At 39.7% G+C, this 26,302-nt stretch overlaps 1 protein-coding gene across 1 annotated transcript in view; it reads left to right on the top strand.

Annotated features, from left to right (window-relative positions):
• Nucleotides 1-26,302, top strand: part of LOC132893505 (dedicator of cytokinesis protein 3-like) — a 136,288-nt gene that overhangs the window by 21,078 nt on the left and 88,908 nt on the right. The window contains exons 7-11 of the mRNA XM_060932699.1: nt 4,447-4,531; nt 6,792-6,833; nt 6,955-7,097; nt 11,343-11,424; nt 11,547-11,607. Of these exons, the coding sequence (XP_060788682.1) occupies nt 4,447-4,531; nt 6,792-6,833; nt 6,955-7,097; nt 11,343-11,424; nt 11,547-11,607 (413 nt within the window). The remainder of the gene's footprint in view (nt 1-4,446; nt 4,532-6,791; nt 6,834-6,954; nt 7,098-11,342; nt 11,425-11,546; nt 11,608-26,302) is intronic.

Below are 26,302 nucleotides of genomic sequence, written 5' to 3'. Positions count from 1 at the left end.
TAAATATCACATAAATAGAACCAGACTGGCAAATTGAAGTAGGCTAACAGATCTTAAAAAGATGCCGCAAAGTAAAGAGTTACAAGAACAGATGCACAACAAAATAATTGAAATCTCTCCATTTGGAAAGGGTTACAAAGCTATTGCCAAGGCTCTGGGACTTGAGCAAACCACAGTGAGAGCCATTATTTACAAATGAAAAAAAACTTGGAACAGTGACGAACCTTCCCAGGAGTGGCTAGCCTTCCAAAATTCAGCCAAGAGCGCTTTAACAACTGATCCAGGAGGTCACAAAAGAACCCCGACGAACATCTTAAGAACTGCAAGCCTCACTTGCCTCAGTTAAGGTCAGTGTTCATGATTCTACAATAAGGAAGGCACAAGACTGGGCAAAAATGGCATCCATGGGAGAGTTGCAAGGCATAAACCACTGCTGACCAAAAAGAACACAAAGTCTCGTCTCACATTTGCCAAAAAGCATCTTGATGACCCTCAAGACTTTTGGGATAATATTCTGTGAGTCAAAAATAGAACTTTTTGGAAGATATGGGTCCTGGTACAACTGGTATAAAGCTAACACAGCATTCCAAAATAAGAATATCATACAAACAGTCAAACACAGTAGTGGTAGTGTGATGGTCTGGGGCTGCTTTTCTGCTTCAGGACCTGGATGACTTGCCATAATTGATGGAACCATGAATTCTGCTCTCTACCAGAAAATCCTGAAGGAGAATGTCCGCCCGTCAGTTTGTGACCTAAAGCTCAAGAGCAGCTGGGTTATGCAGCAGGACAATGATCTGAGGCACACCAGCAAGTCCACCTCTGAATGGCTCAAAAGAAATAAAATTAAAGTTTTGGAGTGGCCTAGTCAAAGTCCTGACTTGAAACCAATTGAGATGCTGTGGAAAGCCCTTAAACAGGCAGTTCATGCTCAAAAACCCTCCAGTGTGCACAATTTAAACAATTCTGTGAAGAAGAGTGGGCAAAAAATCCTCCACAGCACTGTAAAAGACTCATTGCAAGTTATTGCAAATGTTTAATTGCAGTTGTTGCCGCCAAGGGTGGCCCAACCAGTTATTAGGCTTGAGGGGGCAATTACTTTTGCACATGGGTGATACAAGTTTTGACTAACCCTTTACTTTTAATAAATAGCGTGATCATTTAAAAGCTGCATTTTGTGTTTACTTACACCATCTTTATCTTATATTATACTTAGTTGGATGACCTAAAACATTTAAATGTGACAAAGAAGCAAAAATGAAAGAAATCAGCAGGGGAGGAATACTTTTTCACAGCACTGTATATTTTATATATATTAATCGCTGGGGGGCGGCACGGTGGTGTAGTGGTTAGTGCTGTCGCCTCACAGCAAGAAGGTCCTGGGTTCGAGCCCCGGGGCCGGCGAGGGCCCTTCTGTGTGGAGTTTGCATGTTCTCCCCGTGTCCGCGTGGGTTTCCTCCGGGTGCTCCGGTTTCCCCCACAGTCCAAAGACATGCAGGTTAGGTTAACTGGTGACTCTAAATTGACCGTAGGTGTGAATGTGAGTGTGAATGGTTGTCTGTGTCTATGTGTCAGCCCTGTGATGACCTGGCGACTTGTCCAGGGTGTACCCCGCCCTTCGCCCGTAGTCAGCTGGGATAGGCTCCAGCTTGCCTGCGACCCTGTAGAAGGATAAAGCGGCTAGAGATAATGAGATGAGAATCGCTGAAGGCTAAGTGAATATTAGTGAATAATAACGGAGACGAAGTCAAGGTTATTATTCACCGATATTCACTGAGCCTGAGGCAGGTAATTGCTTGAATATAAATGCACAGGTGATTATTTAAAAATTGTATTTAAAAAAATCATTTATTTAAACTTCAAAAGCGGCATGCAACTGTAATAAAGGCACGGCGCAGATTTGTATCACTTCTCGATGCCAAGTCACACAAAATACTGTGTTTTGAAATGGATAAAATAAATCACAATTCCACCTTACCTTTGAATAGCTTCAGACCAAACTTCATAGCATCTTTCATGCTTTTAGGAATAGCATTTTCTTTCATAATTTGTCATTCTTCACTATGTGTGTGTGTGTGTGTGTGTGTGTGTGTGTGTGTGTGTGTGTGTATGTATATATATATATATATATATATATATATATATATATATATACACACACACACACACACACACACACACACACACACACACACACACACACAGTGGTGCTTGAAAGTTTGTGAACCCTTTAGAATTTTCTATATTTCTGCATAAATATGACCTAAAACATCATCAGATTTTCACGCAAGTCCTAAAAGTAGATAAAGAGAACCCAGTTAAACAAATGAGACAAAAATATTATACTTGGTCATTTATTTATTGAGGAAAATTATCCAATATTACATATCTGTGTGTGGCAAAAGTATGTGACCCTCTAGGATTAGCAGTTAATTTGAAGGTGAAATTAGAGTCAGGTGTTTTCAATCAATGGGATGACAATCAGGTGCGAGTGGGCACCCTGTTTTATTTAAAGAACAGGGATCTATCAAAGTCTGATCTTCACAACACATGTTTCTGGAAGTGTATCATGGCACGAACAAAGGAGCTTTCTGAGGACCTCAGAAAAAGCGTTGGTGATGCTCATCAGGCTGGAAAAGGTTACAAAACAATCTCTAAAGAGTTTGGACTCCACCAATCCACAGTCAGACAGATTGTGTACAAATGGAGGAAATTCAAGACCATTGTTACCCTCCCCAGGAGTGGTGGACCAACAAAGATCACTCCAAGAGCAAGGTGTGTAATAGTCAGCAAGGTCACAAAGGACCCCAGGGTAACTTCTAAGCAACTGAAGGCCTCTCTCACATTGGCTAATGTTAATGTTCATGAGTCCATCATCAGAAGAACACTGAACAACAATGGTGTGCATGGCAGTATTGCAAGGAAAAAGCCACTGCTCTCCAAAAAGAACATTGCTGCTCGTCTGCAGTTTGCTAAAGATCACATGGACAAGCCAGAAGGCTATTGGAAAAATGTTTTGTGGACAGATGAGACCAAAATAGAACTTTTTTAGTTTAAATGAGAAGTGTTATGTTTGGAGAAAGGAAAACACTGCATTCCAGCATAAGAACCTTATCCCATCTGTGAAACATGGTGGTGGTAGTATCATGGTTTGGGCCTGTTTTGCTGCATCTGGGCCAGGATGGCTTGCCATCATTGATGTAACAATGAATTGTGAATTATACCAGCAAATTCTAAAGCAAAATATCAGGACATCTGTCCATGAACTGAATCTCAAGAGAAGGTGGGTCATGCAGCAAGACAATGACCCTAAGCACACAAGTCGTTCTACCAAAGAATGGTTAAAGAAGAATAAATTTAATGTTTTGGAATGGCCAAGTCAAAGTCCTGACCTTAATCCAATCGAAATGTTGTGGAAGGACCTGAAGTGAGCAGTTCATGTGAGGAAACCCACCAACATCCCAGACTTGAAGCTGTTCTGTACGGTGGAATGAGCTAAAATTCCTCCAAGCCGGTGTGCAGGACTGATCAACAGTTACCGTAAACATTTAGTTGCAGTTATTGTTGCACAAGGGGGTCACACCAGATACTGAAAGAAAAGGTTCACATACTTTTGCCACTCACAGATATCTAATATTGGATCATTTTCATCAAGAAATAAATGACCAAGTATAATATTTTTTTCTCATTTGTTTAACTGGGTTCTCTTTATCTACTTTTAGGACTTGTGTGAAAATCTGATGATGTTTTAGTTCATATTAATGCAGAAATATAGAAAATTCTAAAGGGTTCACAAAGTTTCAAGCACCACTGTGTGTGTGTGTGTGTGTGTGTGTGTGTGTGTGTGTGTATATATATATATATATATATATATATATATATATATATATATATATATATATATATATATATATATATCTCTTTGAACTTTATTCACAACATCACAAACCTTCTGATTCTTGTAATTATGGTGACTAGAGCTCTGAATTGTTCTTCCACTACTGAAACATACAGTCAAAACTATGCACTTGATGATTACATCCAATGTTGTTCTAAAAATCAGCCATGCTGCTTCAAGTTTGTAGACCAGTTTTGCTTAGCAACAGGAAATATTTCACTCCCTCCTACCTTTCTTTGACTTCATCCTGGCAAATAAATGGTGGCACATTGCATTTTATAGAATCACATGGACACAGAGGCAGATGGTACAGGCAGAATTGAAATGACATCCCTTAAGGGTTTTTTTGCAATTCAAAAGATCTCATACAAAATCAAAAGATCTCATACAAAATACTACATTTACTCAATTTCATAATCATTCACTATTCTATGTTCATTTTCAGAACTGCAAAATGTATACTTATGTTCTGTGGAGTTCGGAAATCTTGGAATTAGCCTAGACTACACCTAACTGTCTCTTTTTTCATTCCCTCTCCTCTATTATAGACACCTGGGTTTAGACCTAGTACCAAGAAAAGAGTTTGAGATGGTGGATCCAGACCAGTTCAGTGTATCTGACCTCTACAAGATGGTGAGTGTTGGCCAAGCTGTCTGACAGATTGTACTGGAATGAGAGCATATGTACAGCAAGCTAAATGTACTATGTAGGGTGCAATTGCACAAAGGTGTGACTGTGAATGTGTGTGTTCACCCACAGTAATATTCTTATTATTGTTACTACTTCCAATAATCACATTGTTTAACATTACTGAACATGCTGAGCCTGGAGCACATTACACTGTAACACAATGAACCTCTGGAAAAAAAATTCCTGAAATAAAATTAAATTTGAAGGAAATAAAATTTGAGGTCCGATTAACAATTTTCCAGTCCAAACATGGAATGTCCGGCAACTGCAAAACCAAGTGCCATAAACAAAAAATTCGGACAAACACTTTAACAAGATAGAAAAAGAGCTCCAGATTGTGGATGAATGTAGATTGTGGATGAATGTGTTCATTCTGCATTCCTGTCCCCACCTATGGTTGCGAGCTGTGGGGGATGACCAAAAGAATGAGTAGAGGTGGTGGAAATGAGGTTCTTCAGTTGGGCTTATGCTGAGGGCCACTTTGGAGAGCCTCAGAGCCACTGCTCCTTTGAATTGACATGAGCCAGTTGAGGTGGTTTTGGCACCTCACAATGAGGTATGACCAGCTGACACTGGTCAGCTCCTGCTAGAGCTGGCACATCCCCAAGAGACCCTGGGGCAAACCCAGGCTTGGTAATGTATGGGCATCCAGGAGGAATTGCTCCTGGAATCTGTGGTTGGGATAAAAGGAAGGGAAGAAAACCAATAAATGAATGAATCTGCAAAGGTACTCCATAATAAAGGTTAAACAGATTTTTGCTGAAATATCACATTTATACAAGTATTCTCACCCTTTTCATGGCACTTGAAATTGATCACAGGTGAATTGTCATTGATTGTCTCATTACAATGACACCTGTCAAGGGGTGGGTTATATTCGGCAGCAAGTGAGCAGTCAGTTCTCAGAGTTGATTTGTTTTAAGCAGGAAAAATGGGCAAATAATGATCTGAGTGACTTTGACAAGGGCCAAATTGTGATGGCTAGATGACTGGGTCAGAGCATCTCCAAAACGCCAGGCCTTGTAGGGTGTTCACAGTATGCAGTGGGACACAACAGTGAAACGGTGACAGAGTCACGGGTCTGCAAGGCTCACTAATGCGCATAGGGAGTGAAGGTTAGTCCATCTAGTCTGATCCCACAGAAGAGCTACTGTCGCACAAATTGCTGAAAAAGTTAATGCTGGCTATGATGGAAAAGTGTCAGAACACAGTGCATCGCAGTTTGTTGTGTGTGGGGCTGTGTAGCTGCAGACACGTCAGGGTGTCTATACTGCCCTCTGTCCACCACCAAAAGCACCTGCAATGGGCACATGAGCATCAGAACTGGACCATGAAGCAATGGAAGAAAGTGGCATGATCTGATGAATCACATTTTCTTTTACATCATGTGCATGGCTGGGAACGTGTTCATCACTTCCCTGGGGAAAAGATGGCACCAGGATGCACAGTGGAGGCAATGTGATGCTCTGGGCAATGTTCTGCTGGGAAAGCTTGAGTCCTGGAATTCATGTGGCTGTTACTTTGACACATACCACCTATCTAAACATTGTTGCAGACCAAGTACACCTCGTCATGGCAATCGTATTCCCTAATGGCAGGGGCCTCTTTCAGCAGGATAATACACCTTGTCATTAGGGAATACAATTAACATGAAGGGGTGTACTTGGTCTGCAACAATGTTTAGGTAGGTGGTATGTGTCAAAGTAACATTACTGCAAATATTTTTCAAGAATGGTTTTTGGAACATGACAAAGAGTTCAAGGTGTTGACTTGGCCTCCAAGTTCTCCAGGTCTCAATCCGATCATGCATCTATGGGATGTGCTGGACATACAAGTCTGATCCATGGAGGCCCCACCTCAAAACTTACAGGATTCTTAAAGGATCTGCTTTTAATGTCTTGCTGTCAAATATCCCAGCACACCTTGAGAGGTCTTGTGGAGTCCATGCCTCAGGTCGGAGCTGATTTGGTGGCACAAGGGGGACCTACACAATATTAGGCAGGTGATTTTAATGTTATGGCTGTTCACATGCACAACATGGGATTTGTTGGAATATGAGTTGGAAGAAAATGCATCACCCAATTTCAGCTATTATCCATTCAACCACTGCCTACCCTTCCTGCTACTGATTTGGAGGATGAAGAAAGGTCATGCTTTCACTTATACATCCAGATATTCATACAGTGTTTTCTTTTCTCCTTAGCATGCCTCCAACAGACATTGTGGTCAATCAAGTACAGCACAGGTTTGAACTCACACTAATATTACTTTACACTACTTTTAACACAGCCATTTGGCAATACAGTATTAGGTTGTTAATGCACATGTTCAAAGAAATTGTTCTGCATGTGATTTTTTTTTTCCAGGGCCAGCGTCATGGAGATGGCTACCGGATACCAATTGCTCACCATCTTTTTCTCAACCTAAAAAATTTCACATATAACAGTATCAATGAAGACGTGGAGGTGTTTTTTAGTCTCTACGATGCCCGAGAAAACAAATGCATCAGGTAAGATTCATGCACATGCATATTGAAACTGGAAACTAAGCAAGATAAATTTCAGGATCCAGATTCCAAATGTGTTCAGTATCATATGGTAACAATTGGAATATTTGAATTAGCTTCAGTTTGCTGTTCAGTCATCAATATAGAGCTCATTTATCTTATGGTTTGTATAAGGGGTCTGTTAGTGGCACAGAACAATCGGAAAAATGGTTCTACTTTGTTTGGAAGGAATAAAATATTGATTTTGGTACACTACTCAGTTGAATGACTCCAAGGAAATAGCTTCACTAAACAAGTGACTGATGGACTGTGAGTCGAGTTTATTATGTGTATAAGTAATAGTGTAATTCATACATATTCCTGTTCAGTTAACCATAAATTACATGCCGTATGAAAGAGAAATCAATTATTTCAATACTTAATTGAATCAAATGTTTCTTAAGCTGCAATGTGTATTTGTAATTATTAGATATTAAATTTACTATGCACTTAGCAGTGTCGCAGAATGATGGAGGAGGCAGATACAAGTGCAGATTTAGTTTAAGTGAAAACACGTGAAACATAAAGACTATGAAACAAAACGAGGAGTAGTGAAGCAAGGTAACAACATGAACATGACATGAATAGGAGACAGCAACAACCAACAATGGCACCAAATGACAAAAGCTAGACAATGAATGCTAGACAAGATGTGAGTTAAATACTAGTGCTCACTAAACATAAATGTGAATCAAGTGCAAACAATCATGTGACTTGAGTTCTGTCATCAGGTGACGTGCAGTAGCTGATAGGAGTCAAAGTCCTGTGCAGTATTCAGCGCAACCATTTACTTTAGAAAACAGCTAATGATAATATTTCCTATACTAAAGTTAAACCTGATTGAAGACTGACTGTTGAATGTAGAAAGTATTCTTGATAGATGAAACTGAAAAAGCTGGGCTGAAATATAATTTGTACTTCTGTATTAGCATTGTCCAAGCACTAAACTAATGATTGTTTTAGCTAAGTGAATATCATGCAAAAATAATATCTGCTAACATATTATCTTTAATGTATTGGTTTATCTAGATAGGTCTGTTTATTTTTATGTTACCCCATATGACAGTATAACAGTTTACCCCTTTTCTAGTCTATTTGTTAATCTGAAGTTGCTTCCTTGAATTAAGAAGTGGGATGACTTACCTGATGACAGCCATCATTGTTCATGCAGCTAAACATGAGCTAGCGCTAGGAATGTTGGATGTTATACAATCTTGTGTTTCTGGTGATCAGGTTCAAGTTAGATTTCTAACCTACGTGGTGCCTGAAAGTTTGTGAATCCTTTAGAATTTTCTATATTTCTGCATAAATATGACCTAAAACATCATCAGATATTCACACAAGTCCTACATGTAGATAAAGAGAACCCAGTTAAACAAATGAGACAAAAAATATTATATTTGGCCATTTATTTATTGAGGAAAATGATCCAATATTACATATCTGTGAGTGGCAAAAGTACGTGAACCTTTGCTTTCAGTATCTGGTGTGACCCCCTTGTGCAGCGATAACTGCAACTAAGGCCCTGTCCACACGGCAACAGATTCAGGTGACTCCGATACAATTGCTTATCGTTGAGGCCTGGCGTCCACACGGCACCGGCGTTTTGGGTGCCCAAAACGCAATCTTTTTGAGAACGGGTTCCAGAGTGGAAAGATCTGGCAACGTTGCCGTTGTGAAGTCGTCTGGATGAGTAGAACGGATTTGTTTACGATGACGTCACAACCACATGACTGTGAGTGCTTCACGCCGGGTAGAAGTGTAACGAATATCACCAGGAAAAAGCCTTACAGAGCACTAGTGAGAGAGTGAAACACGAGCTTGGATATTATTATTATTATTTTTATGTTCAGTGTTAGTTCACAGTAGTAATGCAAGAAGCAGAATAGTGACATTAATAGTGAAGCAAAAACATGCAATTGTACAAACACTGCAGCTCTACAGCAAAATATTCATTTATGAAATGGTCTGATTCTTAACACCAGTAGTACCAATGATCTTCTCATTGCGATGCGAGTTGTCAACAAATCCTATAACTTGGTTCATGAAACGCGCTTACAAAATATTTTCACTGTGAATATTTATTGTGTAATGGTGCAATCCCGCCAGCAAAAATAGGGGAAAAAAGGAGCGATCTCACCTCTTCAGATGTTGATTTAAGTCCAACAATACATTCCTCAAAAAGGGCGTAGAGGAGCAAATTAATCCAATTTATTCCGGACCATTAAAGACGCCGCCTTCCGCGTAGAATCATACGTCATCCTCGCCGCCATATTGGAGAGGTCAAAGCGGAGAATAAAGATGAGCTGCGTTTAATTGTACCAACAGGTTTACCGTCCAAACGAGATCATATGGGATTACCTTTCACAGGTGAGAAACAGCAAATTAATCCATCAACGTGTATCATTCAATTTATTCCGGACCATTAAAGACGCCGCCTTCCGCGTAGAATCATGTGTCATCCTCGCCGCCATTTTGGAGAGGTCAAAGCGGAGAATAAAGATTAGCTGCGTTTAACTTTACCAACAGGTTTGCTGTCCAAACGAGATCACATGGGATTACCTTTCACAGGTGAGACTGGAAAAATACTTTTCATTGTATTTGGTCATTATAACGTAATTTTACGAACAGATTTTCCTGACTTTGTGGCTAATATGAAGTCTCGCGCATAATAGTTTATGCGCATGCGTCCTTACTTCTTCTATTGTTCTGGTGTCTCTGAAGGGACCGTCTTACAGCACCCCTAGAGGTGTGGCATGTGTATTGCATCGTTTTCAGCAAGCGTTGCGTTGCCATATGGACCTGATATTTTACTGATTGTTGCCCATTTGGACGCGATATATTTTTAAATAACATCTCGTTGCCGTTGTCGTGTGGATGTAGCCTCAGTTCATGGACAGATGTACTGACATTTTCCTTTCGCATTCGCTGGTACAATTCACAAGTCATTGTTCCATCAATGATGGCAAGCCATCCTGGCCCAGACGCAGCAAAACAGGCCCAAACCATGATATTACCACCACCATTTTTCACAGATGGGATAAGGTTCTTATGCTGGAATGCAGTGTTTTCCTTTCTCCAAACATAACGCTTCTCACTTAAACCAGAAAGTTCTATTTTAGTCTCATCCGTCCACAAAACATTTTTCCAATAGCCTTCTGGCTTATCCCTGTGATCTTTAGCAAACTGCAGATGAGCAGCAATGTTCTTTTTGGAGAGCAGTGGCTTTCTCCTTGCAACCCTGCCATGCACACCATTGTTGTTCAGTGTTCTCCTGATGGTGGACTCATGAACATTAACATTAGCCAATGTGATAGAGGCCTTCAGTTGCTTAGAAGTTATCCTGGGGTCCTTTAAAGGTCAATTGTGTCCTTTAAAGGACACAATTGTGACCTCGCCGACTATTACACGCCTTGCTCTTGGAGTGATCTTTGTTGGTCCACCACTCCTGGGAGGGTAACAATGGTCTTGAATTTCCTCCATTTGTACACAATCTGTCTGACTGTGGATTGGTGGTCCAAACTCTTTAGAGATGGTTTTGTAACCTTTTCCAGCCAGATGAGCATCAACAACGCTTTTTCTGAGGTCCTCCGAAATCATCTTTGTTCGTGCTATGATGCACTTCCACAAACGTGTTGTGAAGATCAGACTTTGATAGAGCCCTGTTCTTTAAATAAAACAGGGTGCCCATTCACACATGATTGTCATCCCATTTATTGAAAACACCTGACTCTAATTTCACCTTCAAATTAACTACTAATCCTAGAGGGTCACATACTTTTGCCACATACAGATATGTAATATTGGATCATTTTCCTCGATAAATAAATGGCCAAGTATGATATTTTTATCTCGTTTGTTTAACTGGGTTCTCTTTATCTACTTTTAGGACTTGTGTGAAAATCTGATGATGTTTTAGGTCATGTATATGCAGAAATATAGAAAATTCTAAAGGGTTCCCAAACTTTCAAGCACCACTGTAAACTACCAGCTTCATTAGAAGGCACGTCTGGAGCCAGTTGGACATTTGTAAGGAGCATCATTATATAAACTAAGGGATTTTGTTGTTGTTGTTTCTTTTTTATTCTTTTTTCACTAGGTGACATTGTGATTTTGGAGATGTGAATGATATTGAGACTAACTAAAAGAAAACATCTTTTGCAGCTCTCATGTTTCCTCTGTGCTTATTGACAGTATTTGTACTTTCAGTGAAAAGTTTCTAGTAAAGCTGAACAAAAATGGAGGGCCACAGAATCCTGAGAAAGTGGATAGACTCTGTACTCTTTTTATGGTAAGAAAGCATTTCACTGGTAGTATGTCCAAAATGTCTGGATTATTTTCTAGAAACAAACCTTCATATGCTTATGTCTGTTACATTTGATCCTCTTGTAAAATGTAACATTTTTCTTCTAGGATTTGAGCACAAAGGATCTCAAAAAAGAGCTATACATTGTTGCACATGTCATTAGAACTGGTAAGCTTTTTGCCAAATATGAGATTTCATTTGATCCCTGATCTCCCAGTTTAGTCAGTACTCCATATGTATTTGGAAAATGGCATGAATTTGATTTGGTTTTGTTGGATTTGTACTCCAGCCCATCAGAGTTTAGCTGAAACAGTGACTATGATTCAAGTGCAGAATGCCAGCTTTAATTTGAGGCTGTTTACATCTACGTTGAGTTGGTCAAATATGGCTGTATTTAGCATTGATTTACACATGCATAGTGAGAAGTTAATACTGAAATGAGTTATGAATGTGGGGTGGAGTTTGAATGTCTCAGGTACGTGTGAGTCTGACCCTGACCTAAAACTTATTTTTCTTGCTCAATATCTGTTCAGTATTAAGTATTAAGCATGATATCTTGCTCAATATTAAGAGCAGTATTAAGTCTTGCACTGGTGTCTGATGCTAATCACAACAGTTCATCCTGAAAAGAATGGATGTGCTGGATCAAGTGGTACGTTATAAGCTGCCAAATAATGAGGGTTGAAGCCATAATGTTAATTTACATAGCATTTGCGAAGAATAATGTGATAATTACAAGACTGTTAATGCATTAATATATTCACAGTACACTAGACTCCTATTAGATGTTTATTTGAATGCAAAAATGTAATGCCAGAACATAATAACAACAAAATCCTAAATACATACTTTAGACTAAGGAAATAGCAAGGACATATGTTTCAGAAGGCATGAATACATAGGCAAGATTTTTCTTTCTAATACATGAGACCAAAAGAGCTAGAGTTCCCTCAAGAGTAAGAGGTAGTATTGCAGGCATGGGACATGCATCCTGCAGAATGCATCATACTACTGGTCTGAGGAGCAAAACAAAACTGGTTTGAGCAGTGTGTGGTAGCACCCACCATGTTGCATGACCTGGGATTATCTGACACAAGGTCATCCAACAGTCCAACACAGCATAATGCATGAAGAAAGAGAGCCTCAGCTGTCTCTATTGATTCTAATGCGAAGGGCTATAAGTAGGATGAGACAACAAGCTTAAGAAAACTGATCTACCTTAACTAAAATAGTGTTGTTTTCTGATTCTGGAAAGCCTATGCAGGATACCTTAACCGGTGCAGGATAGCTTAAGGCTCTAGATTACCTTCTGATCTACAGTATGTGAAGTTGGAACACCATCTAAACAAGATATCTTATGTCATTTGTTTGTGTTGACTTGTGCTGGTAAAGTTGTAATTTATGCTGGTTTGGTTTTTGAGATATAGTATATGGTCAAATGTACGTAGACACCTGACCGTCATGCCCATATGTGGTTCTTCCCCAAACTATTGGCACAAAGATGGATGCACACAATTGTATAGGATGCATTTATATGCTGTAACTTTAAGATTTCCCTTCACTGGAATTAAGGAGCCCAAACATGTTCCAGCATGACAGTGTCCCTGTGCACCATGCAGGCTTGCGGTACTTGAGTCCAGGACTCTGACTCGAGTCCGACTCGTGCCCTAATTTTAAGGACTTGTGACTTGACTTGAACACTGCTGACTTGGACTCGGACTCATGTATTAACTGCATTCAGCCTTGTAACTTGGAGATGAGGACTCAATTTTTCTTTATTTTTTGTAATATGCCATAATAATTTGGCATAAGATATTTATATCTACATTAATTTTTGTACTAATTTCATGCAAGAGTGCCACACCTGTATGCCTTGGCATGTGCATCAGATAGACTCTCGGGCGTGCTCCTGACAGCGTGCGCGCCAAGCAGACTCTTGCGCACGCACCGTAAACAACTCGCACCAGGATTAAGGCACAATCAGCACACCTATATAAAAACTGTGAAAACACACTTATTTTGCAAAGTATTGAGTTGCGTTGCTGACATTACCGAGCCTTATTTCCTTGTTTGGTTTCCTGATTCCCGATTTTCTGTTTCTCGTCTTTGATTCTGCCGAGTCTACAATAACCTGTTTGTGCCTTGCTTGACCTATTGCCTGTTTCATTGTTTTACGATTTTGCCTGCCATTTTAGATTGTTTACCTGTCTTCACTTGTATTAATAAACACACCTTCTGCACTTACATCCATCTCCCAACCATCTCTGACAGAATACTTCGCACTCCCGACAAAGAGAATGCACATTCACCTGTTCATATGTCATGTTCAGGAACAAACTAATGTTAACGACACTAAAACAGCCACCGTCAAATGGTGCGGTTGGAATCTTGTTCTCGGATTCGACTCAGATCAATAGTGGACTCGACTCGGATCAATGGTGGACTCAACTCGGACTTGACTCAAAATTTTTTTTAATGACTGACTTGACTCAGATTTGAACACTGGGGATTCAAGACTGGATTTGGACTTAAGGTTTAGTGACTCGACTACAACACTGGCACCATGTGAGATCCATGAAGACATGATTTGCCAAGGTTGGTGTTGAAGAACTCAAGTGGCCTGGACAAAGCCCTGACTTCAACTCCACTGAACGTCTTTTGGATGAATTGACTGTGCTCCAGGCCTTCTTGCCCAACATCAGGTCCTGACCTCATTAATGCACTTGTGGCTGAATGGACAAATCACCACATCGGCACTCCAAAAGCTAGTGGAAAGCCTTCCCAGAAGAGTGATGGTTATTATGCCAGCAAAGGGGGACTAAATTTGAAATGTGATGTTAACAAGCATATATGGGTGTGACTGGCAGGTGTCCACATACTTTTGGCCAAATAGTGTATTACACCAACTATATTTTCATTAAATTTAAGGTCAAGAGTTATTCTTCTGCACTGGCATGTGCTATGTTGTCTAAAAATATAGCACACTTTGCTGTCATTGCCTTATTGAAATATAGCTATTATAATATCCCAAACACCAAATTGACACAAATCTCTCTCTCTCACACACACACACACACACACACACACACACACACCATAGGATATTCACCTTAGGAGTTTTAGAGGGGTTTTGGCCAGACTAGTTAAAAACAGATTGTATGTTAAAGCTGTGAAATGTAACTTTCTTAACACCAGACTATAAAAAAACCCAGATCAGCAGGCTGCTAACGGTGAACTGAAGGTTTGCAGTTTCAGTATTTCCCCTCTAGAGCATGGATGCTTAAAGGCAGCTGGCAGGGTCTCACAGGAATATAAAGGTCTCAGACTAGATGCAGATAAATTCAGGTCCTCACTGTTCCCAAATCAATCACACTTGCAACTGCCTGATTAGTGTTCTATTATAGGTGCACTACATGCACATGGAATATGTCAGAGAAGGAATTATTGAGTGAAGGACATGAATGTGGTCTTTCCTCGTGAGTCTGAGCTCCCACATTGCAGAAACCACCTCAGCTTTTTTATTTTATAAGACAGCCTGTTTTTTCTCTGCCATTTTCATTCATGCATCAAGTTACCCAACGAATTGATCAGCTAGGTGAGATGGTTCAGGGAGAGGGAGACATTTTGACAACTCAGCCTGCACCTCTTTTCACAAGCCACAATGGATGGTGGTAATGAGGGCATATGCTATCCAGCCACTTTTGGCAGCTAAGGTGTAGAAAGTAAACCCGTAACCCATCACTGACCTACTATTCTGTGTAAGTCTCAAAGCAAATTCACATATAATATAATGTTATATGGACACGAGTGTTTTACTGGGAAATACGCCATTCATATTTTTCATACAAGCAATGTCTGGGACATGGAGAACCAAAACCATGACATATTTGTTACTCGTGAGGAAATCAATGAATTGTTTTGATAAATATAGGTAATTTTTGTTTGTGAATGTGTCTATATAATAAAAATAAATTCACACATTGGCTTGAAGATATGAAGTTTATCTTTTCATCTTGAAAAACTTGCATTTTTTCATACAAAATGCATCTTGGATCTGAGCAACGTATTTAAATAATATTGGCTGGCTTTGAGTGGTCTATCAGATATATTCCATTCAGCTAGCATGATACTGAACGAGCCGAAGATAAGTTCAATATCATGCTAGCTGAATGGAATATAGCTTATAGACCATGAAAAAAGCCAGCCAATATTATTATTATTATTATACATACACACTCTCTTCATATCAGCATTCTCGAAGGCCAACGCTAGCTTACCCGCGACTTGGTTCTGTTAGCGCGGCAGTCCAATTACCTTCCAGGTGTAGCAGTAGCGTTAGCGAAGGCCAATGCTAACTGACCCGCAACTTGATGCTGTTAGCGCGGCAGTCCAGTTACCTTCCAGCTGGTGTAGTATTAGTGAAGGCCAATGCTAGTGCAGTCAAGCCGAATATTATTATTATTATTATTATTATATTTTTTTATTTATTTATTTATTTTATTTATTTATTTTTCCCCTGTGTAATTTACTTAGTTACTTTTAAAATCAACATCGACAGCCACACACAACGGAGCTACCTGGCAGCCAAATTTCTCTCAAAATCTTCCGTTTTTAATTAAGCAAACCTGGTGACCATGTTTGTTAGCAAATTGTCACTGTCGCTCCCTAGCGCAGAAGTTTTATGTCTCCACCCTGTGACATTGTGTTGTCTTGACAACATGCAATATTGTAAGAATATTGCATGCTCATTTTCCTTTGGGTAGGGTGGCATAATACACGGAGCATACACGATATGATAACAATATTGCATGCTTTGAAACCAAATGAATGAAACCCGCTAGAAGGGAAGAGAATGCATGTTTTTATTCAATGGAAAAAGTGTCCTGTATGTATGATAATTCCCGATATTTCACTCCGATGATGTCACTCCCAGTGTTTTCCTGCTGACTCAACGCATGTTGTCAAAATAGCGAACCGGTTCAAAATTATTTTTTTAATTAACTTGTGGGGTTTTTTTGTGGATGTGTCCATATAATATAAAGAACATTACACGGTGGCGCAAAGATATGAAGTTTATCTTCGAGTGGTGAATGCATATATCACGAGTGAGCAAAGTGAACAAGTGAAATATTTTTCAACATGAGAAGATAAACTTCATATCGTCGCGCAACCATGTAATATCCTCTATATCTAAATATTAAACCCATTACCTTGGAACAGTTATTATAAATAAAAATATAACTGATCAGGGATTTAATGTACTTTGTTTGACTTTGATTAGACCAAATGAGTATGTAGCTTTAAATGAGGTTATTCCTACTGTATCCAGTAATATATATCACTCCCTCATCTGAGTATCTCCACTCACGGCATGAGAACTGCCTTTGTGAATGAATATTCATGAGGGAACATGCTACCTGTTTGGCTGGCAGAAGAGGAGGGTCGGGTGAGCAGTGGCTCATTATCATTTAAAGGAACAGGCATTCAAATCAGCCATTTTGAAAAGGACTGTTTAGACAGGGAGAGAAGGGAGCTGTGTTGCTTTATGCTTGTGGTATTTTGACCAAAGCATGTCACAGACATTTCATTAAGACCTCAGGAAACTGTGTCAAATTGTGGAAAAGGGGTGTGATATGTCACTTTTATAGTTGAGGAATGTGTAAAAGACATTGGACACGGGATCCTGAGTAACTTCCGCTTACTTAATTTGGACAAGAGATAAGTATTTCTAATATATGTAGAAGATACTGGACTAGAACAAAATGTAATTTGACCAGTGAAACAAACAAAAAAAGAAACATGAAATACAATACACACATGGTATTTATTTATTTTTTGTCTATCACTGATATGAAGAAAAAGTACCACACTGAAAAGCAAGAACTTCATTTCCACTGCTCTTTCATTTCTTAATCTCTTTAATCAGCAAGGAATTGAATGTGTGTCAGATGTGATTGTAATCTGTGCTTTAAAAACAATCCATGCAGCTGCATTGCATTTCACTGTGAAATCCAATACCCAAAATGTATTGCGTTTCATTAGTTACATGCTTTACACCCTGGATCTTTGCATTGCTGTTAAGTCATTTAATCTCTCAGTGAAAAACAGTTAGCAGGCTATTGCTTTTTTAAATGCTGACGTCCATCAGAAGTGCATGGGATTCCCATTGCATTTCACTTTCACCTTCACTATATCTTCTGGGTGCAATCACTGTCTAGTCTCAGCCCTAACCTGTGTTTGTGGGTATGGTTGTAACTGAAGAATGGACCCAAAAGCATTGTTTTTCCGAAGGTGTTGCTGTCCATATAAAGGGACATCGTATATAGTTTCTTTATCGGTTTCTTAGCATAAATATTTTCAGAATTATTGCTAAAATATGGTAAAAGTGTTAATAAAATTAGTTAAAGCTCACAGCAGGTCCTAGGAGTTATGTTGTTATATTTTCTAGACTTGACTCCCAATGGCACAACAGAAAATTGTTTGCCCTATCATCAAGTGATTATAAGATTGAATCTTGACAGTGCCAAAGGGAGCCAAGGGGGAAACATTGGCTGTGGTCACTGAGTGATTGTCTATTCTCCATCTCCACTGCCAGTCACAGTGACACTAGCCATTCACAGGCATCTGTAAACTAATGCAGAAGAGTGCAGATAGTTTACGGTTATTTAGCACAAAAGTCTTTTAGCACAAGTCTTTTAAGCAAAAATCCAAAGTCTTTTAGCACAAGTTCTAAAGTCTCTTAGCACAACTCTAAGTTCTTTAGCACAAGATCGAAGAACACTTAATCTTTATTATGAATACTTACTGATTATGTTTAAAGATCTCATCTCATCTCATTATCTCTAGCCGCTTTATCCTGTTCTACAGGGTTGCAGGCAAGCTGGAGCCTATCCCAGCTGACTATGGGTGAAAAGCGGGGTACACCCTGGACAAGTCGCCAGGTCATCACAGGGCTGACACATAGACACAGACAACCATTCACACTCACATTCACACCTACGGTCAATTTAGAGTCACCAGTTAACCTAACCTGCATATCTTTGGACTGTGGGGGAAACCGGAGCACCCGGAGGAAGCCCACGCAGACACGGGGAGAACATGTAAACTCCGCACAGAAAGGCCCTCGTCAGCCACGGGGCTCGAACCTGGACCTTCTTGCTGTGAGGCGACAGCGCTAACCACTACACCACCGTGCCGCCCCATGTTTAAAGATGTTTGATGGATTTTTTTATGAAAGTTGCCGAGAGTCTGATCGAAAACGAGCAGTTGTATTTTCCCACTCCGCCATCTTGAAACCGCCATGTTTGATGTAGCCCGTATCCCAGATAGCACACCTACGTCAGCCCACCGTTGGCTGCGCTGACAGTCCATCAGAGGTATGACCAGCAGGCTTTCGTCAGGTTGACGTCGGCAAGCCGATAAAGGGGAAAAAAAGACATCTCATTACTCTCGTGTGTCATGCCACCCGCGAGCCGCTGGTGGTCCGATAATGGACCACCAGATGTGTTTGTCGCTCACTGTCGCTAGCATACCGCCGGATTCTGAACATATTCTGCACATTCTGAAAATAAAAAGTTACAATACTACCCTGCTGTTGTTATAATTGAATAATCTTTAGAATTAAAAAAAATGAGAACAGTCTGTATCCTTTTTTTTCCCTTTATCAGCTTGCCGACATTGGCCCGACAAAGGCTCGCTGGTCATACCTCTGATGGACTGTCAGCGCAGCCGATAGTGGACCAATGTAGGTGTGCTATCTAGGATGTTAGTCACCAATCCTCCTTCCAAATTATTTAACACAACACGTACCCTGACACAGTACACTTCTTGCATATGCGCTGACCATGGCTATAAATGCATTTCCACACTACGGTGGATATCATAGTATATGCATCCATTTCTGTTCACTGAGTGCTCAGTTAAAAGAAAACAATAGGATTCAAGAAGTGAAAATTTTTGCCATCTATCCCATTGTTATTTCAGCAGCAGGTTTAAAGAACGATGCAAAAACACAATAGACTTTATTATTATTCAAATAAAGCGCAAGCTGTTCTTGATCTGATCGACTTGTGTGAATTGTCTGTAATCTGTGCACTGCGTTTTTTTTCACACAATCTACAAATGAGTGTTTGTGGTTTATTGATTTGATAATTTAGTGTTAAATAATATTTTTTAGCTGTTGATAACATTGAACAAAAAAGAAATATTGAAATCAAATATAAACATGCTGCAACAAAGTAAATTTCCCTGTAAACTATCCACAGCTTCGAGACTTATCTTGACGATCAAACAACCCTTACATCTTAGCATAATTTCTTCTTCTTCATCTTCTTGCTTCACGATTGCCGTATTATAAACAATTGATATATTAATTTTGGTTGTTTTATCATTTCTAAACATTTAGATTGCACTTTTATTTAATTGCCATTCATTCTAGGATACTTTAGTGGAAGTTTCTTTCGTTTCTTTGCATATCACAACTGTTGGTTACTTCTTAGTTAGCAAAACACATGTTGTCAAGCAGGGCAAGAGACATAATGCCCTGGTTAATTAATTCAGCAAATGCGTAATTATTGACAGTAAGTTGAATTTGTGATATAATCAGAAGTGATTGAAGTTATCTTTGAAGGTGCCCACAATTTGAGGTTTGTTATGGTTTAACTACAAATATCCAATGACACCAAAGAATTGGCTTTTCAGTCCACGTTTCAGGGATCAACAACTGATCCTTAACATGCACAGCAGCAGAAATTCTGGCTTCCAGTCCCTAAGCAATCATAATAAACCCCTTTCTATATCAAGATGAGTATTTTTTTTTCAATTATTGTGACCATAATCCAGAGTTGTGCAAAAGAACTTAGAGTTGTGCTAAGAGACTTTAGAACTTGTGCTAAAAGACTTTGGATTTGTGCTAAAAGACTTGTGCTAAAAGACTTTTGTGCTAAATAACCAGATACCGTGCAGATAGTGCTTTGCTCAGAGTATTACACTTCCCTCCCTGTGATGCAGAATGAGCAGTAGTTCAAAAAGATGTGACCAACTTCACGTGTCTTAGAGGAAGTATGATTAGTAGCTGTCGTATTATGGGGAAGAGCTGGTTGGCTAGTGGATGGGAATTGGAAGATGAACAAATTGGCAAGAGAATGGGGAAAACATTCTTAGACACTATAAACAAAGAGTAGGATCAACATTTATCAACAGTTAAATTCCTGCAATTGTTTAAGACAGCATCATGCTTCATAAGTCTCATCAACATCGAGCTCACATGACCCACATACACCTACAGGTTGCAGTAATACAACCCCGATTCCAAAAAAGTTGGGACAAAGAACAAATTGTAAATAAAAACGGAATGCAATGATGTGGAAGTTTTGAAATTCCATATTTTATTCAGAATAGAACATAGATGACATATCAAATGTTTAAACTGAGAAAATGTATCATTTAAAAAGAAAAATTAGGTGATTTTAAATTTCATGACAACAACACATCTCAAAAAAGTTGGGACAAGGCCATGTTTACCACTGTGAGACATCCCCTTTTCTCTTTACAACAGTCTGTAAACGTCAGGGGACTGAGGAGACAAGTTGCTCAAGTTTAGGGATAAGAATGTTAACCCATTCTTGTCTAATGTAGGATTCTAGTTGCTCAACTGTCTTAGGTCTTTTTTGTCGTATTTTCCGTTTTATGATGCGCCAAATGTTTTCTATGGGTAAAACATCCGGACTGCAGGCTGGCCAGTTTAGTACCCAGACCCTTCTTCTACGCAGCCATGATGCTGTAATTGATGCAGTATGTGGTTTGGCATTGTCATGTTGGAAAATGCAAGGTCTTCCCTGAAAGAGACGCCGTCTGGATGGGAGCATAAGTTGCTCTAGAACCTGGATATATCTTTCAGCATTGATGGTGTCTTTCCAGATGTGTAAGCTGCCCATGCCACACGCACTAATGCAACCCCATACCATCAGAGATGCAGGCTTCTGAACTGAGCGCTGATAACAACTTGGGTCGTCCTTTTCCTCTTTAGTCCGAATGACACGGCGTCCCTGATTTCCATAAAGAACTTCAAATTTTGATTCGTCTGACCACAGAACAGTTTTCCACTTTGCCACAGTCCATTTTAAATGAGCCTTGGCCCAGAGAAGACGCCTGCGCTTCTGGATCATGTTTAGATATGGCTTCTTCTTTGAACTACAGAGTTTTAGCTGGCAACGGCGGATGGCACGGTGAATTGTGTTCACAGATAATGTTCTCTGGAAATATTCCTGAGCCCATTTTGTGATTTCCAATACAGAAGCATGCCTGTATGTGATGCAGTGCCGTCTAAGGGCCCGAAGATCACGGGCACCCAGTATGGTTTTCCGGCCTTGACCCTTACGCACAGAGATTCTTCCAGATTCTCTGAATCTTTTGATGATATTATGCACTGTAGATGATGATATGTTCAAACTCTTTGCAATTTTACACTGTCGAACTCCTTTCTGATATTGCTCCACTATTTGTCGGTGCAGAATTAGGGGGGATTGGTGATTCTCTTCCCATCTTTACTTCTGAGAGCCGCTGCCACTCCAAGATGCTCTTTTTATACCCGGTCATGTTAATGACCTATTGCCAATTGACCTAATGAGTTGCAATTTGGTCCTCCAGCTGTTCCTTTTTTGTACCTTTAACTTTTCCAGCCTCTTATTGCCCCTGTCCCAACTTTTTTGAGATGTGTTGCTGTCATGAAATTTCAAATGAGCCAATATTTGGCATGAAATTTCAAAATGTCTCACTTTCGACATTTGATATGTTGTCTATGTTCTATTGTGAATATAATACCAGTTTTTGAGATTTGTAAATTATTGCATTCCGTTTTTATTTACAATTTGTACTTTGTCCCAACTTTTTTGGAATCAGGGTTGTATATGAAGATATCATCAGTGTTAATCACTGCATACTCATAGAGCATTTTATGGAACATCTTACTGATGAACAACTAGAACATGGTGGCATTGCTGGCCAGGCCATATGGCCTCATGAGATACTTATTGTATAGTGCCCCATGGCCGTGGAGATGGCAGCTTTCCACTTGCCTCCCTCCTGAATACATACAAGGTTGCATACATTCCTCAAGCCCAATTTGGTAAAATCTAACTACTTCTCCAGTAGTGCTGGTACCAAAGACAGGGTGTAGTCAGATTTCTTGATTACCTGGTTAAGTACTTGGTAAGCAATACATGGTCTGAGAGCTCTATCTTACACCTAGCACCAAGTGATGCCAAGCACGATGCAAGTGTCTTTGCTAGTTTGAGACCAACACAGTTGTGATTTTCCCGTCCAGTGCCCACGTTGTTTAAATAGCAAATGCACTTGGACCCATCTGAGTGCCCGTGGGTGCGTTGGTCTTAAAATGAGGTGTAGTCAGGCACACCTTTGGTGCATTGCTATTTTGAGGCAGTGGAAAGCAACTGTGCATTTGACCAACAAAAACCTGGTCTGAAGTCAGTGGTGCAAGATTTTACTGGGCACATTATCAAGATCATAATAATAATATAGTAAAAAAAAAAGTATAGTAATAGGCACCTACAGTGGCAGGTGAACAACAAGCATACACTCTGCTTGTTACACACAGGAACACACAGCAGTGCAAAAACATGTGAAAGGTTAAAGAATAAAAAGTTTACAATGTGAAAGTTTATTGTGTTTATCAAGATATTTAAAAAGGCTACCCCAAATCAGAAAAAGCTGGAATGGTATGTAGAAGTTGAAGTTGAAATTAAAACTGAAAACAATGATTTGTAAATAATCCTTGAACTGTATTGCACTCAAAACAATACAACAGTAAATTATTTGCTTTCAGTATCTGGTGTGACCCCCTTGTGCAGCAATAACTGCAACTAAACATTTCCGGTAACTGTTGATCAGTCCTGCACACTGGCTTGGAGGAATTTTAGCCCATTCCTCCGTACAGAACAGCTTCAACTCTGGGATGCTGGTGGGTTTCCTCACATGAACTGCTCGCTTCAGGTCCTTCTACAACATTTCGATTGGATTAAGGTCAGGACTTTGACTTGGCCATTCCAAAACATTAACTTTATTCTTCTTTAACCATTCTTTGGTAGAACGACTTGTGTGCTTAGGGTCATTGTCTTGCTGCATGACCCACCTTCTCTCAAGATTCAGTTCATGAACAGATGTCCTGATATTGTCCTTGAGAATTTGCTGGTATAATTCACAATTCATTGTTACATCAATGATGGCAAGCCATCCTGGCCCAGATGCAGCAAAACAGGCCCAAACCATGATACTACCACCACCATGTTTCACAGATGGGATAAGGTTCTTATGCTGGAATGCAGTGTTTTCCTTTCTCCAAACATAACGCTTCTCATTTAAACCAAAAAGTTCTATTTTGGTCTCATCCGTCCACAAAACATATTTTTCCAATAGCCTTCTGGCTTATCCCCGTGATCTTTAGCAAACTGCCGACGAGCAGCAATGTTCTTTTTGGAGAACAGTGGCTTTCTCCTTGCAACCCTGCCATGCACACCATTGTTGTTCAGTGTTCTCCTGATGGTGGACTCGTGAACATTAACATTAGCCAATGTGAGAGAGGCCTTCAGCTGCTTAGAAGTTACCCTGGGGTCCTTTGTGACCTCGCTGACTATTACATGCCTTGCTCTTGGAGTGATCTTTGTTGGTCCACCACTCCTAGGGAGGGTAACAATGGTCTTGAATTTCCTCCATTTGTACACAATCTGTCTGACTGTGGATTGGTGGTCCAAACTCTTTACAGATGGTTTTGTAACCTTTTCCAGCCTGATGAGCATCACCAACACTTTTTCTGAGGTCCTCAGAAATCTCCTTTGTTTGTACCATGATACACTTCCACAAACATGGGTTGTGAAGATCAGACTTTGATAGATCCCTGTTCTTTAAATAAAACAGGGTGCCCACTCACACCTGATTTGTCATCCCATTGATTGAAAACACCTGACTCTAATTTCACCAGCAAATTAACTGCTAATCTTAGTTTCACATACTTTTGCCACTCACAGATATGTAATATTAGATCATTTTCCTCAATAAATAAATGACCAAGTAAAATATTTTTGTCTCATTTGTTTAACTGGTTTCTCTTTATCTACTTTTAGGACTTGTGTGAAAATCTGATGATGTTTTAGGTCATATTTATGCAGAAATATAGAAAATTCTAAAGGGTTCACAAGCTTTCAAGCATCACTGTATTTCCTCCAAGCCCAGAGAAGTCAATGGCAATTCTGGTCACAGCTAACATAAGGTTTCCTTTTTGTACAGTAAAGCTTTAACTGGCATTTGTGGATGTAACTCCATACTGTAGTGCTTAACAAAGGTTTGCCAAAGTAATCCCAAGCCCATGTAGCTGTATGAGCTATAGATGAATGATGGTTCTTGATGCAGTGCCGTCTGAGGGATTGGAGATCACAAGTATTCAGCTTAGACTTGTGCCCTTGCCCTTTATGCATTGTAGTTCCTCCAGATTCTTTGACTCGTTTAATGACATTATGCACTGTAGAGGGTAAAATATCCAGATCCCTTCCTATCTTTCTTTCAGGAACATTGTATTTAAATCTTTCAATAATTTTCTTATGCATTTGTTGATAAACTGGAGATCCTCAGCCCATCTTTGCTCGTCAAAGACTAGGCCTTTCCTGGATACTGATTTTGTCCCAAATCATGATTAAAATCACCTGCTCACATCACCTGTTTCAAATCATATCATTATTTAACTGTTTTATCTCATTACTAACCCTAAATTGCCCCACCCCAACTTTTATTGGAATGTGTTGCAAGCCTGAAATGCAGGAATGAATGTACATTAACAAATGAAATGAAGTTGACCAGACAAAACATGAAATGTCTTGGGTTCATACTGTCTGCAATGAAATACAAGTCAGTAAATTTAGAAATGACTGCTTTCTTTTTTATTAGCATTTTCCATACCGTCCCAACTTTTTCTGACTTAGGGTTGTATATATCATAATGGGCAGCATGGTGGTGTGGTTAGTGCTGTCACCTCACAGCAAAAAGGCTCTGGGTTTGAGCCCAGTGGCTGACAGGGACCCTTCTGTGTGGAGTTTGCATGTTCTCCCTGTGTCTGCATGGATTTCCTCCGGGTGCTCCAGTTACCCCCAAAAACATGCAGTTAAGTTAACTGGCTACCCTATATGTGTGTGTGTGTGTGTGTGTGTGTGTGTGTGTGTGTGTGTGTGTGTGTGTGTGTGTGAGAGAGAGAGAGAGAGAGAGAGAGCAGAAAAGAACTGGCCACCCTACTGCTGCAATTCTGGCCGAGTCAACCTAAACATGGTTCGCCTCAAGCCCGGACCGGGTACGGCAGTGATGGCAGCAATAAATCATAATGTTTAGTCATAACATTTATTATTAGTCACTGTTACCTCTTGCTTCACCTCAAGAGCTCTGGTGGAATCCTGCTGTTGCCGTAGATAGTCTGCTTGCACAATTTCACTTCACACAAGAAGCGTTCTTTTCTACTACCTGGCAAATCTGCTATTATAATAGCAATCTGCCAATATGCAAGCACATCTGAATTGAACTGATTTAATGTGAAAGACTTTTTAGCTAAAAATCTTTAAGCAAACTTTCGAAATGAAAGTTCTGTTTCTGAGACTTTGAGTGGTTGCATCTTTTGCTAAACGCTTCGATTATTAATTGTAATGGTACTTTGTCATGAATAATCTTCATAACATTCTTTGACACATCTGGATCATAGATACTTTCTCGATCCAGCAATTGAAAGCTTTTTACTTGTCATTGATTATTTTGTTTTTCTATGGTTTACCAGGCTTTGTTTTACTGATCAGCTCACCATTAATTTCTTGCT

The sequence above is a fragment of the Neoarius graeffei genome, chromosome 10 (genome assembly GCF_027579695.1).
Source record: "Neoarius graeffei isolate fNeoGra1 chromosome 10, fNeoGra1.pri, whole genome shotgun sequence".
In the NCBI taxonomy this organism is placed as follows: Eukaryota; Metazoa; Chordata; class Actinopteri; order Siluriformes; family Ariidae; genus Neoarius; species Neoarius graeffei.
The sequence above is the reverse complement of the archived record's forward strand: the minus strand, read 5'-3'. Positions and strand labels throughout refer to the sequence as shown.